The sequence below is a fragment of the Oncorhynchus gorbuscha genome, linkage group LG10 (genome assembly GCF_021184085.1).
Source record: "Oncorhynchus gorbuscha isolate QuinsamMale2020 ecotype Even-year linkage group LG10, OgorEven_v1.0, whole genome shotgun sequence".
Lineage (NCBI taxonomy): Eukaryota > Metazoa > Chordata > Actinopteri > Salmoniformes > Salmonidae > Oncorhynchus > Oncorhynchus gorbuscha.
In genome coordinates this window covers 57,818,534-57,838,453 of record NC_060182.1, presented here as the reverse complement: position 1 = coordinate 57,838,453, position 19,920 = coordinate 57,818,534, and the positions used below count along the sequence as shown (strand labels likewise).

At 45.6% G+C, this 19,920-nt stretch overlaps 2 protein-coding genes across 2 annotated transcripts in view; one reads left to right on the top strand and one right to left on the bottom strand.

The window, feature by feature from the left end:
- The window catches only part of LOC124046276 (SH3 and cysteine-rich domain-containing protein-like), a 96,014-nt gene extending 85,340 nt beyond the window's left edge, over nt 1–10,674 (bottom strand). The window contains exons 1-2 of the mRNA XM_046366462.1: nt 9,955–10,674; nt 1,990–2,368 (exon numbers count right to left, since the gene is read on the bottom strand). Of these exons, the coding sequence (XP_046222418.1) occupies nt 1,990–2,368; nt 9,955–10,065 (490 nt within the window). The 5' untranslated portion in view covers nt 10,066–10,674. The remainder of the gene's footprint in view (nt 1–1,989; nt 2,369–9,954) is intronic.
- LOC124046275 (nuclear receptor coactivator 7-like) overlaps nt 10,033–19,920 on the top strand; it is a 68,346-nt gene continuing 58,458 nt past the window's right edge. Inside the window, exon 1 of the mRNA XM_046366460.1 lies at nt 10,033–10,283. The gene's annotated coding sequence lies outside the window, so the exon portion shown is untranslated. The remainder of the gene's footprint in view (nt 10,284–19,920) is intronic.

The window sequence follows — 19,920 nt, the reverse complement described above, 5'->3', positions numbered from 1 at the left end:
TCCCATCACGTTCAATAAGAGAGACTTTTATGGCCAAGGCCTACATCCGCGGAACGCAAGGAGCCTTCTAGTCAATTAAATGGCTTTTTGAAAAGCCGACTGAAGCTTATTTCCACCAACATTTGAGGGAGCAACGCACAAGTCATCTTTCAAGTGCTTGGGGACAGTCAGAAAAATAATATCACCTTTAGAGAGAGAGAGAGAGGTGGAGTGAGAGGGCTAGATAGTATAGCATGGACTTTTCTGAAATATTTTATGCGACAAAAGCAAAAAGTGCAAACAGGGTGTTGTTGACTCCTGGCAGAGAATTCTCAACAGGTTTTCTAATACGGCTTACTTCCAACTATCTACAGTCTAGATAGGATTTAGAGATGCATTTATCACTGAGGAATGTTCATCAGGCCCCTTAATTGATGCATAGCATCAACAGTGAAGAGGTGACTCCAGGATTCTGGACTTCTATGCAGAGTTCCTCTGTCCAGTGTCTGTGTTCTTTTGCCCATCTTAATCTTTTCTTTTTATTGGCCAGTCTGAGAGATGGCTTTTTCTTTGCAACTCTTGCCTAGAAGGCCAGCATCTCGGAGTCGCCTCTTCACTGTTGATGTTGAGACTGGTATTTTGTGGGTACTATTTAATGAAGCTTCCAGTTGAGGACTTGTGAGACGTTCTCAAACTAGAAACTCTAGTTTGTACTTGTCCTCTTGCTCAGTTGTTGCCCACTCTTCTTTCTATTCTGGTTAGTGCCAGTTTGCGCTATTCTGTGAAGGGAGTAGTACACAGTGTTGTACGAGATCTTCAGTTTCATGGCAATTTATCGCATGGAATAGCCTTCATTTCTCAGGACATGAATAGACTGACGAGTTTCAGAAAAAAGTATTTGTTTCTGGCCATTTTGAGCCTGTAATCGAACCCACAAATACTGATGCTCCAGATACTCAACTAGTCTAAAGAAGGCCAGTTTTAGTGCTGTTTTAATCAGTACAACAGTTTCAGCTATGCTAACATAATTGCAAAAGGATTTTCTAATGATCAATAAGCCTTTAAAAATGATAAACTTGGATTAGTTAACACAACATGCCATTGGAACACAGGAGTGATGGTTGCTGATAATGGGCCTCTGTACGCCTACGTAGATATTCTATTAAAATCTTCCGTTTCCAGCTACAATAGTCATTTACAACATTAACAATGTCTACACTGTATTTCTGATCAATTTTATGTTATTTTAATGGACAAAAAATGTGCTTTTCTTTCAAAATCAAGGACATTTATAAATGACCCAAAAATGTTGAACGGCAGTGTACGTAATAACAAAGCATAATAATAAAGCACTATTGTTCCTCAAACTCAGAGAAGAAACAAATGATCCATTCACCTGGTACTCCCATCTCCCCAACACATCAAACAACACCAAAAGCACGTGGTCCCTACCTACCGTCTGTTTTGTTTTATTGGCTGTCAAACACTGGCTTAGCAGATGGTCTGAAGCAACCCTCATTACTACCTTGTTACCTAGCTCCCGGTGGTCCCTGCCTGCATGGTGCCTAACAAGGGGGCAAGGAAAGGTGGAGCATCTGTTTGGGGACCGCCATATGGAACTGTGCTGCCTGTCAGACACTGAGAGAGACCGACTGACCTCTTTCACTAAGCACCCAGTTCATACTGCAGCTCCTGGACAACTCTGACACATTTCCGCTGTCGGGCTGTTCCTACGGGAATGAAGCTAGTGGTTAAGTATGACTCTATGACACTTGTGACCGCCTGACACATTTTGATGGATAGAACTACATCTCACCGAGAAAGGGGTGGTTTCATAACAATGCTTTCTCTTAATCATTGAAATAACATATGCAGTAATTACAGAGAACATTTCAAAACATCAACAAGAGTCACTGGATAAGTGACACCTTCCAGATCATCTGCATTGAGTTTTTTTCTGCAATACAATGCGGTGCAAATGTTTATTTGGGTTGGAAGGGTGACCATTACCTACGATCATGTGGTTGCAGAAGTCACAGAAGGTGGGCTTCTTAAAGATGTGTTCCATGAAGCCGTGTCCGGTGGGGTCGATGGCGAGGGGGTGGCGCCCTGGGGAGTAGACCAAGGAAGGGGGGGCACATGGGATGGCCGGGGGCGCATTAGAGATCACCAGGTTGGAGGTTGAACGAGGGGGGGCATGGTGGACAGGGTGGACGGGATTGGCCACCGTAACCCCGATGATGCTCATTTGGCCTGTGATGCTGCTGTTGTCCGAGAGCAGCTCTGTCGACAGCTTGGCGTCACTGTTGTTGCGCTGGAAGAAATTGTCTGCGCTCTTGCTGCGCATTCTCTTGGTTTTGAAGGAAAAGGAGCGCTTCAGCTTCTGCATCTGGAGAGAGAGAGAGAGAGAGAGAGAGAGAGAGAGAGAGAGAGAGAGAGAGAGAGAGAGAGAGAGAGAGAGAGAGAGAAGCTTGAGAAGAAATTGACTATAGTCCCATCATAATATATTAAAGCATGTTTATTACATACTGTACAGTATGTATCAAATTCAGTCAATCTTGCTCATGACTGTAGTATATATGGGTATCACTATACGCAATACATCTGTACAAGGTTCCGTAAAGTCCTGTTCTGCACTATTACTCCATATGACTTCTCATTGGGCTGTTCCAAGAAAACTCACATTTAGTCTTGCCTCAACTGAAAGAGACAACCATTCATAAATGTTCATTCATTTGTAGCTTTCTGATGCTCAATATTGCCCACTTACATTGCCAGGGCAACCTGATTTTGTTGTTGTTGTGAAAACTCTGTATACAGTAGGTCCGGTCCCCCATCTCAAAAGGAAATGCAATTTCCTGGGTTAGGCTATGCATCATGGAGGTAGCTTATCATTTCTACCATGCTGGGCGGCAATTCCGTGCCACAACCTGAATCAATTTCATTACTGCTTCTCTTTTTTAAACTATAATTTATAGAGCAACCCTGGAGACAGGAAACAGCTCCTCTACAACCTCTAGAAAATGTATTTCCTCATCTTGAAGGACTTATCGTTTACTACGCTCCCACTTGGGTAGTGACAAAGTCTCAACCGAATGATTCTCCAACAAACGATCATTTCATTGCTTCCGTATCTGTCCAGTCAGTGCCTGCAGCGTCACATTGTAAATAATAATTTGTTCTTAACTGACTTGCCTATTTCAATAAAGGTTAAATCAAATGTAAAAAATAAACATTGAAGAACACTTCTTTATAAATGATGGTGAATGACGGTCATAGAATGGTCTCATAAAAACATGATGTTCAATTACACAGGACAGGGCTGGCTCTGTAATGGGGACCCAACACCAGGGTGAATTGAGTGCCTATTTTCTGCTGGCTATTTAGGTGCATTTGTCCCTGCTGTTCAATCGAGTACAGGCTTAACTGAACGAACAACAAAGACGGAATGCAATATGACATTTTATTAAATAGTTTGGGGAATGACCTCGTTTCCGATGATGTGATGGCAGCTAGCCCTATGCAGGGCTGCTGGCATTGAAGCCCCCCGCCCGCTGGGGTAAAGGAGTTCCAGTGACGGGCCCTAAGATTATTATAGCTGCTTGTGGTGGGGAAGTGGATGGTTGTTGAAAATTGTTGCCAAAAAACAGCAAGTGAGAGAACATGGGTAATTTGACATACAGTATAAATACATCCCAATTATTACACCCATTGGTTGAGAAAGAGGAAGGTGATAATTGTGAGGTTAAACAGCAGGTGTGAGGAATGTGCATTATTGTGCTGTGTTATAGGCTACAAGGTAAGTAGGTGAATGACATTCCACACATGGCTAATAGGAAAGATGAGAAGAAAGAAGACGCTCTTTTGATGATGATACATTTTGTATTCATTCCCAATATGCCCGTGGAATAGGAAACAAAAGTGAATTATGTTATGCTTCAGACCAGCCTTCATGATTGAACTTTCGTAAATTACATTTGATCTGGTTTTATTAGAATGGCCTCAAAAATGGTTACATGACTGGAAAGTGTTGAGGTTAACACACATAAGCCTATACAGTCAGAGGATCATTAATGTTTGGTTAAGTTGAAATCACCTGGGTTGATCAATGATTGTATAACAGTTCAAATCAACTAAGTGGAGTTGTGGCAGCAAGTGTATGATCAGGACCTATTGATTACTTAGGTCAATCTGGAAACAATCAATCCAGCCCTCTACCACCTACACATCACGGTACTCTGGGAATTCACTGAAGCTTTGATGTAGCCTAGCCTTCACTCTGGGAGATTAGGAAAGAAAATACCTATCAATAATGTTCAGAAACAAACAACGTTCTCACTGAGAAACGTTACCTTTTCTGTTTGTTTACCTTCTTAGTAATTAGATGGAAATTAGATGGTCGAGATAAAAAATGTTGGCATACATTGTGGCATCTTGAAAGTCAAATTGTAACGTTATCTCTCTTTCCATTTCGATTCAAGTCTAATTGAATTAAACAGGTAAGGTGGGGTAAGACATGAGCTGATAACTTATCTAAGGAATTCAATAGGGCCTGGCTGAGAAGTAGAATTATAAAAGCAATGTCTAACATTGTCTAGCTACAGGAGCATTATGATTGAATTTTGAACTTTTTTCTCTACTAAGACCAGAGAGCGACATAATACACTAGACATCAGTACTTTATGAGCATACAGTGCATGTGTGTTACCCAAGAAAAGCACATGTTTTGTCCATTAAAATAACATCAAATTGATCGGAAATACAGTGGAGACATTGTTAATGTTGTAAATGACTACTGTAGTTGGAAACGGCTGATTTGATATGGAATATATACATAGGCGTACAGAGGCCCATTATCAGAAACCAGCATCCCGGAGTCGCCTCTTCACTGTTGACGTTGAGACTGGTGTTTTGCGGGTACTATTTAATGAAGCTGCTGGTGGAGAACTTGTGAGGTGTCCGTTTCTCAAACTAGACACTCTAATGTACTTGTCCTCTTGCTCAGTTGTGCACCGGGGCATCCCACTCCTCTTTCTATTCTGGTTAGATCCAGTTTCTTCTCACACGGAATAGCCTTCATTTCTCAGAACAAGAATAGACTGACGAGTTTCAGAAGAAAGTTCTTTGTTTCTATCCATTTTGAGCCTGTAATCGAACCCACAAATGCTGATGCTTTAGATACTGAACTAGTCTAAAGAAGGCCAGTTTTATTGCTTCTTTAATCAGATCAACAGTTTTCAGTTGTGCTAACATAATTGCAAAAGGGTTTTCTAATGATCAATTAGCCTTTTAAAATGATAAACTTGGATTAGTTAACACAACATGCCATTGGAACACAGGAGTGATGGTTGCTGATAATGGGCCTCTGTACGCCTATGTAGATATTCCATTAAAAAATGTCCCGTTTCCAGCTACAATAGTCATTTTGTCACACCCTGACCTTAGTAATTCTTTGTTCTCCTTGTTATTTTGTGACAGAATCACCCACTAACCAAGGACCAAGTGGCGTGGTAACAGGCAGCAGCAGGAGATGCAGCAGCAGCAGCAGCAACAGCAGCAGGAGAGGCAGAACTATGTAAAGACATGGACTTGGGAGGAGATCCTAGACGGGAAAGGACCCTGGGCACAGCCAGGAGAATATCGACGCCCCAAAGAAGAGCTGGAGGCAGCGAAGGCGGAGAGGCACTGGTATGAGGAGGTAGCACGGCGGTGCGGATGGAAGCCCGAGAGTCAGCCCCAAAAATGTATTGGGGGGCACACAGGGAGTGTGGCACACAGGGAGTGTGGCACACAGGGAGTGTGGCGAAGCCAGGTAGGAGACCTGTGCCAACTTCCTGTGCTTACCGGAGGGTGAGAGAGACAGGGCAGGCACCGTGTTATGCTGTGGAGCGCACGGTGTCCCCAGTGCGGGTGCATAGCCCGGTGCAGTACATACCAGCTCCTCGTATCGGCCAGGCTAGAGTGGACATCGAGCCAGGTGCCATGAAGCCGGCTTTACGCATCTTGTCTCCAGTGCGTCTCCTTGGGCCGGCGTACATGGCACCAGCCTTATGCATGGTGTCGCCGGTTCGCCTGCACAGCCCAGTGCGGGCTATTACACCTCGCCACACTGGCAGTGCGACCGGGAGCATTCCACCAGGTAAGGTTGGGCAGGCTCGGTGCTCAAGAGCTCCAGTGTGCCTGCACGGTCCGGTCTATCCAGTGCCACCTCCACGCACCAGCCCTCCGGTGGCAGCCCCCCGCACCAGGCTGTCTCTCCCTCTCAGCCCTACAGGTGCTCCAGCCTGTCCAGAGCTGCTAGAGTCTCCAGCCTGTCCAGAGCTGATAGAGTCTCCCACCTGTCCAGAGCTGCTAGAATCTCCCGCCTGTCCAGAGCCGCCAGTCAGCCAGGAGCCGCCTGACCAGAGCCGCCAGTCAGCCAGGAGCCGCCAGTCAGCCAGGAGCCGCCAGAGCCGCCAGTCAGCCAGGATCCGCCAGAGCCGCCATTCAGCCAGGATCTGCCAGAGCCGCCATTCAGCGAGGATCCGCCAAAGCTACCAGTCTGCCAGGATCCGCCAGAGCCACCAGTCTGCCAGGATCCGCCAGAGCCACCAGTCTGCCAGGATCCGCCAGAGCCGCCAGTCTGCCAGGATCCACCAGAGCCGCCAGTCTGCCAGGATCCGCCAGAGCCGCCAGTCTGCCAGGATCCGCCAGAGCTAGCCAGTTAGCCAGGATCCACCAGAGTCGTCAGCCAGTCCCAAGCTGCCCCTCAGTCCCAAGCTGCCCCTCAGTACGGAGTTGCCCCTCAGTCCAGTGGGGCCATTTAGTAGGGTGCCAATCCTAGGTTGACGGCGAGGGTCGCCGTTCCTAGGAGGAGACTAAAGCGGACAAAGACTATGGTGTGGTGGGGTCCACTTCCAGCGCCAGGGCCGCCACCACGGACAGACGCCCCACCCAGACCCTCCCCTCTTCAGACGTAGAGGAGGAAATCACCCGTGACACATTTACAACATTAACAATGTCTACACTGTATTTCTGATCCATTTGATGTTATTTTAATGGACAAAACTGGGCTTTTCTTTCAAAAACAAGGACATTTCTAAGTGACCCCAAACTTTTGAACGGTAGTGTATAAAAAATATATTGTCCACTCTCTCCCTCCCTCAGTAAGGGGATGATCTGTCTGTGCTATCTTTAAGTTACAGAGCTACTATGGAATTAAACAGAACATTTACTGTACCTCAATTCTAAAATGATTTGACATGCATTATATTGTATAGAAAACATTTGCACCTATATATTGCTTTCCAACGATGAAAAATAAAACAAACTACTTTCTGGATGAAGAGCTTTCAGCTATTTCTAATTCTAAACAATGAAGGCTCAAGGATGCAATGTTCTCTTTCTCAAGACTGGAAACTAACATAAAGGTTGTCAGCATAATAAGAAAATAAATGCATCAAGCAACATCAGACTGTGGGTGCACCATTGGGAAATAGCTGGCTGTTGATACGGGATCTATCACAAGAGCAATAGCCACATGGACAAGCTTAAAAGGAGCCATGAGAAGGGGGGGTTCAAGCTAAAACCTAATTTACCAAAAACACCTCAGGGAATATGATGAATTATGATTTTCCCAAGGAAGCTTAAAGAGTGTTTGTCATTAATACTATACAAAATTAGTTTTAGCAAAGATTCTGATGCAAGTTTTGATAGGGCACTTAACTTTTCTTACTTTATAAAACCCAACTTTTCCTTAAAAGGAAAAATCATAAAAGTCACATTCAAATGATTGAAAGTGTCCCTATATGGTGTCTTCAAAGAAGTAGCCTAGCTTCTTTCTCTGCGACTTCATGAACATGTATTACAAATGGTTTATTATGCATTTTGAGTGAAATCAACAGTCTGTGCCATGTGCATTGTTGAATCACCCATGTGAGGTATGGTTCTATGCACTACTCTGACCTTCTCGAATGCCCTAGAACCCTCAAACTCAACTCTGGCTGTCAAAGCCAGTTCCACAGTGTTTATTTTATTGTTCCGCTCTAATCAGGGACTGATTTAGACCTGGGACACCAGGTGTGTACAATTAATTATCAGGTAGAAAAGAAAACCAGCAGGCTCCGGACCTCGTAGGGTAAGAGTTGAATACCCCTGCCCTAGAGTATCAAGGGAATTTTGGGAGCAGGCCAGTAACCGAAAGGTTGCTGGATCGAATCTCTGAGTTGACAAGGTAAAAATCTGTTGTTCTGAGCAAGGCAGTTACTCCACTGTTCCCCGGGCGCCAATGTCGATTATGGCAGCCCTCTCTGATTCAGAGGGTTTGGGTTAAATGCTTTTCCCTTTCTAAGATATTATTTCTGATTATCAAAGAGTATAATGACACCTAGCTAAATAGCTCATTATCCATTTAGAAAGCAATCAACATTCTCAAAGTCATGCACCTCTCTCCAAGGAACCCAACCATAGCATCCCAACTGAGACACCTGGAAGCAAGTAGTACAGTTGCTTGCCCACAGCTGCTAACTATGCCAGGATACCTGCCACGAATCCCTTCTAATCGCACAGTCTAGTGACCACATTTACTGATGTGTAGGGATAGGGAGTGCTACAGTAATGTAACAATGAAAGGGAAATAGTTCTCATTTTGCCATCGCCGGAGCAACTGGCTGCCATGGAGAGGAAATGGAAAAACTGAAATGAAAACAGGTCAGTGATGAAAGAAACTCAGAAGCGTGTCTAAAGTGTCCTGCTTAAGCCCGAGAGCTTTGGGACAGGAAGGGAGCGTAACTGGTTTAAAATCTACAACTGTAGTGATAGTGATTGGTCCAGTATTTTACATTTAATTGAAGTACTTACACAGGGTTACAGGTGACCCAGATAAATGGGTGTGGACTACAAAACTACAGATATGGGATATTAATTTGATCACTCTATTGTTGCTGAGAATATTCCTGTGGAGCAGGAAATGCAAACGTATAGTTATGAGTATAGTGTAAAAGGCTTCTAAAGTTTGTAAATTCCACTTTGAAATTTCAGACTTGATTTGCCCTAATAAAAAATGTATCAACCCCTATAAAATTTTCCTGCAACCGCAGTTTCGTGTTTTTGTTGAAAGAAGTGGAACTCTGTAAGGTTGTTGGCTGCCATACCCCCTTCATATCAAGGTATTGATGAGCTGTGCATTCTTTTATGGGTCATTTCCTGTTGCAGTAGGGTTATTTCCCTTCTGTTCATGATTATTTTTCTGCTGTAGCAAACTGGCTCAAATTAAGAGTTTACATCTGTAGACAAAATGGCAATAGCAGAGCTGGAACAATCCTATAGTTCCCACATGTTGCAACCCCCAAAACGTTTAGGGTCCATCTGTCTGTCCATATTAAGCTGTTTATGATACTGTACTTTCATTGGCAAGGTTGAATGTCATAAATTAATATTATTGGCTGAAAACAATAAGTGCAAAAACTAAATTCAGACTAAATGAACTCAGGAACAAACAATGTTGTTATGAAAGGATATTAAGCTATAACGCAAAATAGTTGCCTAGAATAGCATTTCAGAGTACAGGCTTAATCATACAACTCTACTTCAATAATGCCTATTATGGGACAGATACGTTTTAATTAACATTTTTGGAATACATAACTGAAAACATTAAATATGTATGAATGAATGGAATATACCGTGTGAATATCTTTTTGTTTCCACCATAGTGCATAAGTGAAGTATGACCTTGTCCAATATATGAGCCATCAAAAATATACAACATATGTCAAATACATGTCAAAGCTTTGGCTGTTCCAGACTGAGAGGCTGCATATTTAAAATATATAATTAATTGAACAGGCTAAATTTGTAAAACACATGTCTAGGCTTTGGCTGTTCTAGATTGAGAAGGGAGTCATGCAGCCTCTTTATCTATTTCATACCCTTTCACGATCAATTGATTAATGGAATGGTCGCATCACCTAAAAACGACCTTCTTGGGTACACTACCTTTGTCTCCTGTTGACTAGCACTGGGCGCTGGTGACTGAGGTGTCTCGTGCTGATCGCGCTCGTTCTTGCCCAAACTCTCGTCCTGCATGATGTTAGCTGGTGGAATCATTTTCTCTCCTCTTGAACAACAAAATAAACTGAAAGAGCAGCTTCGTGTTGCGTTGAGGAAGTTTTCACACTCTTAAATATCCCTGTTTGCTACACATTTCAGTGTTTTCCTGTCTTCGTCGTGACTTCTTCAACTGTCGTTTGTGAAGAGAAGTCTTTCTGATGCCGGCTGTTCTGGAATACCGTAGATGATGCCTGGAATTCCGTCGAAAGGGAAAGGTAGGCTACATAATCGACTCTGATGAAAATAAAACAATTTGGTGTGTAGAATAAGGGTTTAAAATTACATTTAGGTATATGGACACACACTTGTAAGCCAAATGTGTTATAATTCGCCACTATCGACTCTATCGAGTACTTTCCACCACTCTTGTGCTGCGTAATGTTGCCAACAACACATCCGTGTCCATGCGCGCTGCCTCTGGTCTCGAGCTGTTCTTGCCCTTGCTGTCCTGTCAGTGATCAGCTGGATTCTGCTGTCGTTTTGTTCATCCGTGGATAGCTGAGCTAGAGATCTGTATATAATGACGAGATGATAATGCCTCCGCCCTAACAATGGGAGTCCTTGTCCGGAGGACGGGAAGGCAGGCAACAAGTTGAGGTGCAAAATAAATGGTAACGCATTAGGCTTATTTTGGACAGATTTTGGCTAAATTAAAACCTCTCGCTTACTCTCTGTTTGAGCGCTTGCCTCATGGTGGATGTGGAGGGATTGGGGTCATTCTTGTCAATGTAGTTTGGTAAGGCAGTCCCAGACATCCTTCTATTTTTGTCATCATAAATGTCAGAAAGAATATTACATGAATGTGGTTATTATTCTTGGGTCAGATTGAAGAAAGCAGCAGGCAGGCTATCATATTTAATATACAGTGAGTTTACAAAACATTAAGAACACCTTGCTAAGTTTGAGTTGCACCCCCTTTTGCCATCACAACAGCTTCAATTTGGTGTTGAAAGTGTTCCACGGAGATGCTGGCACATGTTCACTTCAATGCTTCCCACAATTGTCAAGTTGGCTGGATGTCCTTTGGATGGTGGACCATTCTTGATGTTTTTCCAAATCTCTATTCAGTGTTTTCATTTCTTAGCCCATTGCAACCACAGTTTTGTGTTTTTGTTGAAAGAAGTGGAACTCTGTAAGGTCGTCGGCTGCCATATTCCCTTGGTGTCAAGGTATGATGAGTTGTGCATTCTTTTATGGGTCTTTGAGCAACAATGCTGTACTGGACTATCAGTTGACTAACTGTAGCCCGTCTGTTGCTCTGTACAATTCGTGTCAGCCTCCTCTTTCATCAATGCCTGTAGTTGGCTGGATGTCCTTTGGGTGGTGGACCATTCTTGATACACACAGGAAACTGTTGATAATTTTTTTTAAACAGCAGCATTACAGTTGTTGACACACTCAAACCAGTGCACCTGGCACCTACTATACTACCATACCCCGTTCAAAGGCACTGAAATATTTTGTCTTTCCCCCATTCACCCTCTAAATGGCACACATACACAATCCATGTCTCAATTGTCTCAAGGCTTAAAAATCATTCTTTAACCTGTCTCCTTCCATTCATCTACACGGATTGAAGTGGATTTAACAGGTGAGATCAATAAGGGATCATAGCTTTCACCTGGATTCACCTGGTCAGTCTATGTCATGGAAAGAGCAGGTGTTCCTAATGTTTTGTACACTCAATGTATACTGTATATTATAAACTGGGTGGTTCAAGCCCTGAATGCTGATTGGCTGAAAGTCGTGGTATATCAGACCACGTACCACGGGTATGAAAAAACAGTGTATAATAGCAATAAGACACCTCGAGAGTTTGTGGTACATTGGCCATATACCACACCCCCTCTGGCCTTATTGCTTAAATATACGTGTTTGGTATGTTAGGCAATTTGTTTGCAGGGCCTTTGGATTCTATGGAAAATCTCAGTCAATGTCACCTCCCGGGTTCTGTAAGATTCATTCATACATTTATATAATTTATTTTCTGAAATACTGTATGTTATACAATTATGATAAACTTTTCACTACAGTCTAATTCATATTCTGGCAATACTTTCACTTTGAAGTTCTATCATTTTCCTGTCACTCTCCAGATCTAGCATATCTAGTATAAATTAGAAGACTTGATGAAACTCTTTCAAGCATAATTAATTTGTGTTTCTCCATACCTTCAACATTACTTCTACAGTAGAGCAGAAACAGAATTCTGCGCGAGACAGTCAATACAATTAGACAGACATGCGTCTTTATTGCCAATCAGTTTGGTATTATTCCCCAATATGTTGTAGCCACAAACAAATTATGCATATATTTGAGATTTTTTCTCGTGTGTTGTCATTATGTTTAAAATTTACTTGGTTTGTAGTGCATGACTATAATGAAAAGCAAATTTACTCACAAATGAATCCCTGTCTTGTGATCCTAGTAGTGACAGATCACTCTGCCTCCCCCAAGGCTCCTCTGTGAGGTGATGTCCTTGAAATAATAGCAGAGCGAGCTAGACTGCAGCCTCTCTGTGACTTGAATACAAACACCACAACAGAGCAGGGTATGAAATACAGATATTATGCTACTGATCTGATGCATTAATCCAAAAATAGTAATGGTCAGAAATAACAATAATCTTAACATCATAGCATTGTCTATATTTTTTTATTTGTTATTTTTATTTAACTAGGCAAGTCAGTTAAGAACAAATTCTTATTTACAATGACGGCCTACCCCGGCCAAACCGGATGATACTGGGCCAATTGTGTGCCGCCCTATGAGATTCCCAATTACGGCCGGATGTGATACAGCCTGGATCCGAACAAGGGACTGTAGTGACGCCTCTTGCACTGAGATGCAGTGCCTTAGACTGCTGCGCACTCGGGAGCCCATATGTCTGAAATCAATTCTGATATGTAGTTTACTCTACAATTCTTGGTATTGTCTCCTGCAGGCCTAGTGCTGCTTGAAATTAATGAAGACAGCAAGCCCTAAATAACACGGCAGTTGTGTATATTCAAGGATGCCAAGGGAAGTTAGGCTTCCCAAAAACATTTACCAACATTAAAATGAAAAAGCGTAAAATAATGTAGCTTTCATCTCTCTGCGTTTCATAATTTCCCTTCAATTCGCAAGAGGCTGAATTTATCTCACAGGAGAATGCATCCGAGAGAGCAAAACAGCGCCCCTCTGTCTCTCTATGTGTAGGCCATCTATCTGATGCTGTCTGGTCCAAACGAGTATGACATTGTTGCCGCACGCTGCATTGAAGGCAAGGGAAGCCAGCGAGCCTCTGTCCTCCCTTGACAAAAAAAGTATACAAAATTTGCCAATCAGCATTGAGCTAAACTGAGCAAGCTCAACTGTGAATGGTCCTGGCGCAGCAAATAAAAGTGTCAAGGGAAGCCATCTTGGATTTGCCGTGACTTCTATCAAATCCAATTGCAAGCATAAGTAATTTACAGAAAAACTTGAATTTGTTGAATCTCGTTGTGTTGTTGTCCTCCAGTGCCTAGCTAGCCAGCTAGCTAAAATTGGCCCTTTCCTAAATTAGCCATGGATGGAGATAGGGATTTGGACTTGTGGTTTTACTTAATTCTCCGTACTGGCCAATGATAATGCCGGTGATTCTGATCCAACCACAAATTCATACATTGTTGTGACCCTGGCCTGTGAGGATGGAAGTTCATTTTGGCCACAAAGTCTTTCTTTCATCAGCATAATGACTCAACTGTGTCAGATCAACAGGTTCATGACACTTCATTATCCCTAATGAAATCAGTCACAAGTGAGTGAGAAGAACTCACACAAGTGAGTGAGCGTTACTCAGCCAAGATGGTGGGTTACCGAGAACCAACTCATCAGCGATTAAGACGAAAATGCATCACCACTTGCAGACAGGAAGTGGGAAAGTGAAGGAGAAGAAACACTATAATTTCTATTCTCAGCTGCTGGTCATGACTAAGAGCCAAAGGGCTAGGAGAGATGCAGGGTTAATTATATCAAATTAAGGGTCTAGGCTGAGGCACTGTGACGAGCTGACTTGTGTAATTTCATGGCTGACAGACTGATTATCACAGATTATTTCTTTTCTATCAGTTCTTTCTTTTCTTTTTTTCTTTCTTTCCTTAAACACCAAGACTCTGCTTAAAGAAAACAAAGGCTACAGCTTCACCTCTGCCTTTGGGAAAATTTTTAGTCCAATTTACCCCATTGTTCTCTCAGGCAAGAGTTCAGATATGACAGTTTGAAGACTTCCATGGTTGGAAACTGGATTTATTTCACATTATAACTCCAAAATGCAGTTGCGGTTTTAATCCAGGGGGTTTACAGTTTTTGCCAGCCTCTGGACGATATCCAGTGAGATTGTTTGCATGTTATGGAACTTCACAGTATAATGTACATCCTATCAGGACAGGTTCTACAAAGACATTTTGTAACACTTCTCCTTGATTTAGCAAACAGCACTATTGAAGTGCTAATCTTCAATGACCTTGTCAGTGAATGTTCACACTCTATTCTTGGTACCAGAATCATAGTGCCAGGCAGCCACTTTATGGAATTATATTTGCTAGGTGGAATGAGGAATGATAAATACATGAATTAACTTGAAATGACCTTTTAAGCGTTGCATGACTGAAAGTCTTGAATAATGAGAGGTCGTGATCATTAACTTCTCAACTGGATATAAATGGGTGCCAGCTTTATTTTTCACATTGGGGGAATTCCAAAGCACAGAAGAAACACTTAAAAATGACAAATATCCACTTGAAATAGTGTTGACATTCACAAGTTGACTGTTTGAGAGCCCAGTGCATGTGGTTCCCCTGGCAACATTTCAGCAACTTGCAATTTCCCCCAAATTCAGGAACTATTCCCCCAAATTCAATCACATTCCCCACTGCCCTTTCCCACCTGGACAAAAGGAACAGCTGTGTGAGAATGCTGTTCATTGACTACAGCTCAATGTTCAGCACCATAGAGCCCACAAAGCTCATCACTAAGCTAAGGACCCTGAGACTAAACACCTCCCTCTGCAACTGGATCCTGGACTTCCTGGAAGTAAGGGCAGGCAACAACACATCTGCCACGCTGATCCTCAACACGGGGGCCCCTCAGGGGTGCGTGCTTAGTCCCCTCCTGTGCTCCCTGTTCACCCACGACTGTGTGGCCAAGCACGACTCCAACACCATCATTAAGTTTGCTGATGACACAACATTGTTAGGCCTGATCACCGACAACGATGAGACAACCTATAGACAACCTAATATTTGATTTGATTTGAGTTAATGCAGAGTTAAAGATAAAAAATGAAATAGAAATAGTGACACGAGAAATAAACACACATTGAATAACAAATAACAATAGCAAGTAAAAATAGCATAGCTATATACAGGTAGTACCAGTACGAAGTCGATGTGCATGGGTACGATGTAATTAAGGTAGCTTGTACATATAGGTACTGTAGGGGTAAAGTGACTAAGCAACAATAGATAACAGACAGTAGCAGCAGCGTATGTGGTGAATGTGAAAGTGCATGTGAGTGTGTGTGTGTGGCGTCATTATGCATGTGTGCACATGTTATGCGTGTGTGGGCGTGTGTGTGTGTGTGTGTGTGTGTGTGTGTGTGTGTGTGTGTGTGTGTGTGTGTGTGTGTGTGTGTGTGTGTGTGTGTGTGTGTGTGTGTGTGTGTGTGTGTGTGTGTGTGTGTGTGTGTGTAATGCCAGGGGTGTAGTGGAGGAAGAAGTCAGGCACAGTAAACAGAGAGTTCAGGGTAGCGATACTTTTAATTCACCACACCGGTGAAAACGACACCAACGCAAACAAATCCCCCAAAACACGGGGAACTAAACAGTCGGTGACGACGACCGCCGAGCCGGTGACGAGGAACGCCGAGCGCCACCCGAACAGGAAGGGGAGCCACCTTCGGTAGAGGTCGTGACCTCGCCGTCCTGCAGGGGACCAGCTTCCACCGTCCTGAGGAGAGACACATGAAATAAGGGGTTAATACGATAATAGGAAGGGAGTTGTAATCGATAACACACATCGTTTATCCTCCTCAGGACTTGGAAGGGCCCCACACACTGCGACCCCAGCTTCCGGCAGGGCAAGCGGAGGGGTAGGTTTCGGGTCGAGAGCCAGACCCTGTCCCCCGGTACAAACACGGGAGCCTCACTGCGGTGGTGGTCAGCACTCCTCTTCTGCCGTCCACTGGCTTGTTTGAGGGATTCCTGGACGGCCATCCAGGTCTCCTTGGAGCGCTGCACCCACTCCTCCACCGCAGTAGCCTCGGTCTGACTCGGATGCCATGGTGCCAGGGCGGCTGGTAGCCCAACACACACTGGAACGGAGAAAGGTTTGTCGAGGAGTGACGGAGTGAGTTGGGATGTACCTAGACCAATCGCTGGGCCGGTCCTGGCAATACGACCGCAGAAACCTACCCACCTCCTGGTTCACTCTCTCCACCAGCCCATTACTCTCGGGGTGATAACCGGGGGTCAGGCTGACCAAGACCCCCAGACATTCCATGAACGCCCTCCATACCCGGGACGTGAACTGGAGACCCCGATCAGAGACAATGTCCTCCGGCACCCCGTAGTGCCGGAAGACGTGGGTGAATTACGCCTCCGCAGTCTGTAGGGCTGTAGGGAGACCGGGAAACGGGAGGAGACGGCAGGACTTAGAAAACCGATCCACAACCACCAAAACCGTAGTGTTCCCCTGAGACGGGGGGAGATCGGTCACTGATAAGTGAGACCATGGCCATTGTGGAACGGGGAGGGGGTGTAACTTCCCTCTAGGTAGGTGCCTAGGAGCCTTACTCTGGACGCACACCGAACAGGAAGAGACATAAACTCTAACGGCCCTAGCCAAGGTGGGCCACCAATACTTCCCCCGGAGGCCCCGCACTGTCCTCGCCACCCCAGGATGACCCGAAGAGGGAGCCCACCGAATCAGTTGGTCCCGAACACCAAGCAGCACGTACTTACGCCCAGCCGGACACTGAGGAGGCACAGGCTCTGCCCGTAATGCCCGCTCGATGTCCAAGTCCACCTCCCGTACCACTGGTGCCATCAGCCTCGAGGCTGGAAGGATGGGAGTAGGCTCGGTGGACTGATTCTTGTCATAAAGACGGGACAGCGCGTCAGCCTTTACGTTCAGGGAGCCTGGTCTATACGATAGAGTAAACCTGAATCGGGTGAAGAACATGGCCCACCTTGCCTGACATGGATTCAGTCTCCTAGCTGCCCGAATATACTCCAGATTCTGGTGGTCGGTCCAGATGAGAAAGGGTTGCTTAGCCCCCTCGAGCCAGTGTCTCCACACCCTCAGGGCCTAGACCACCGCTAACAACTCCCGGTCCCCCACATCATAGTTACACTCCGCCAGACTGAGCTTCCTCGAAAAGAAAGCACAGGGGCAGAGTTTTGGTGGCGTACCCGAGCGCTGTGATAGCACGGCACCCGCCTCTGCCGACCACCGCAAACGCACCGGACCCCCCCTTCAGCAGTGAGGTAATGGGGGCCGCTACCTGGCCAAAACCCCGGATAAACCTACAGTAGTAATTGGCAAACCCCAAAAACCTCTGCACTTCCTTCACCGTGGTAGGAGTCGGCCAATTACGCACAGCCTTAATGCGGTCACACTCCATCACCACCCCCGAGGTGGAAATGCAATAACCCAGGAAGGAGATGGCTCGTTTGGAGAACACATACTTACATTTACATTACATTTAAGTCATTTAGCAGACGCTCTTATCCAGAGCGACTTACAAATTGGTGCATTCACCTTATGACATCCAGTGGGACAGTCACTTAACAATAGTGCATCTAAAACTTAGGGGGGTGGGGTGAGAGGGATTACTTAACCTATCCTAGGTATTCCTTAAAGAGGTGGGGTTTCAGGTGTCTCCGGAAGGTGGTGATTGACTCCGCTGTCCTGGCGTCGTGAGGGAGTTTGTTCCACCATTGGGGGGGCCAGGGCAGCGAACAGTTTTGACTGGGCTGAGCGGGAGCTGTACTTCCTCAGTGGTAGGGAGGCGAGCAGGCCAGAGGTGGATGAACGCAGTGCCCTTGTTTGGGTGTAGGGCCTGATCAGAGCCTGGAGGTACTGAGGTGCCGTTCCCCTCACAGCTCCGTAGGCAAGCACCATGGTCTTGTAGCGGATGCGAGCTTCAACTGGAAGCCAGTGGAGAGAACGGAGGAGCGGGGTGACGTGAGAGAACTTGGGAAGGTTGAACACCAGACGGGCTGCGGCGTTCTGGATGAGTTGAAGGGGTTTAATGGCACAGGCAGGGAGCCCAGCCAACAGCGAGTTGCAGTAATCCAGACGGGAGATGACAAGTGCCTGGATTAGGACCTGCGCCGCTTCCTGTGTGAGGCAGGGTCGTACTCTGCGGATGTTGTAGAGCATGAACCTACAGGAACGGGCCACCGCCTTGATGTTAGTTGAGAACGACAGGGTGTTGTCCAGGATCACGCCAAGGTTCTTGGCGCTCTGGGAGGAGGACACAATGGAGTTGTCGACCGTGATGGCGAGATCATGGAACGGGCAGTCCTTCCCCGGGAGGAAGAGCAGCTCCGTCTTGCCGAGGTTCAGCTTGAGGTGGTGATCCGTCATCCACACTGATATGTCTGCCAGACATGCAGAGATGCGATTCGCCACCTGGTCATCAGAAGGGGGAAAGGAGAAGATTAATTGTGTGTCGTCTGCATAGCAATGATAAGAGAGACCATGTGAGGTTATGACAGAGCCAAGTGACTTGGTGTATAGCGAGAATAGGAGAGGGCCAAGAACAGAGCCCTGGGGGACACCAGTGGTGAGAGCGTGGTGAGGAGACAGATTCTCGCCACGCCACCTGGTAGGAGCGACCTGTCAGGTAGGACGCAATCCAAGCGTGGGCCGCGCCGGAGATGCCCAACTCGGAGAGGGTGGAGAGGAGGATCTGATGGTTCACAGTATCGAAGGCAGCCGATAGATCTAGAAGGATGAGAGCAGAGGAGAGAGAGTTAGCTTTAGCAGTGCGGAGCGCCTCCGTGATACAGAGGAGAGCAGTCTCAGTTGAATGACTAGTCTTGAAACCTGACTGATTTGGATCAAGAAGGTCATTCAGAGAGAGATAGCGGGAGAGCTGGCCAAGGACGGCACGTTCAAGAGTTTTGGAGAGAAAAGAAAGAAGGGATACTGGTCTGTAATTGTTGACATCGGAGGGATCGAGTGTAGGTTTTTTCAGAAGGGGTGCAACTCTCGCTCTCTTGAAGACGGAAGGGACGTAGCCAACGGTCAGGGATGAGTTGATGAGCGAGGTGAGGTAAGGGAGAAGGTCTCCGGAAATGGTCTGGAGAAGAGAGGAGGGGATAGGGTCAAGCGGGCAGGTTGTTGGGCGGCCGGCCGTCACAAGACGCGAGATTTCATCTGGAGAGAGAGGGGAGAAAGAGGTCAGAGCACAGGGTAGGGCAGTGTGAGCAGAACCAGCGGTGTCGTTTGGACTTAGCAAACGAGGATCGGATGTCGTCGACCTTCTTTTCAAAATGGTTGACGAAGTCATCTGCAGAGAGGGAGGAGGGGGGAGGGGGCGGAGGATTCAGGAGGGAGGAGAAGGTGGCAAAGAGCTTCCTAGGGTTAGAGGCAGATGCTTGGAATTTAGCGTGGTAGAAAGTGGCTTTAGCAGCAGAGACAGAGGAGGAAAATGTAGAGAGGAGGGAGTGAAAGGATGCCAGGTCCGCAGGGAGGCGAGTTTTCCTCCATTTCCGCTCGGCTGCCCGGAGCCCTGTTCTGTGAGCTCGCAATGAGTCATCGAGCCACGGAGCGGGAGGGGAGGACCGAGCCGGCCTGGAGGATAGGGGACATAGAGAGTCAAGG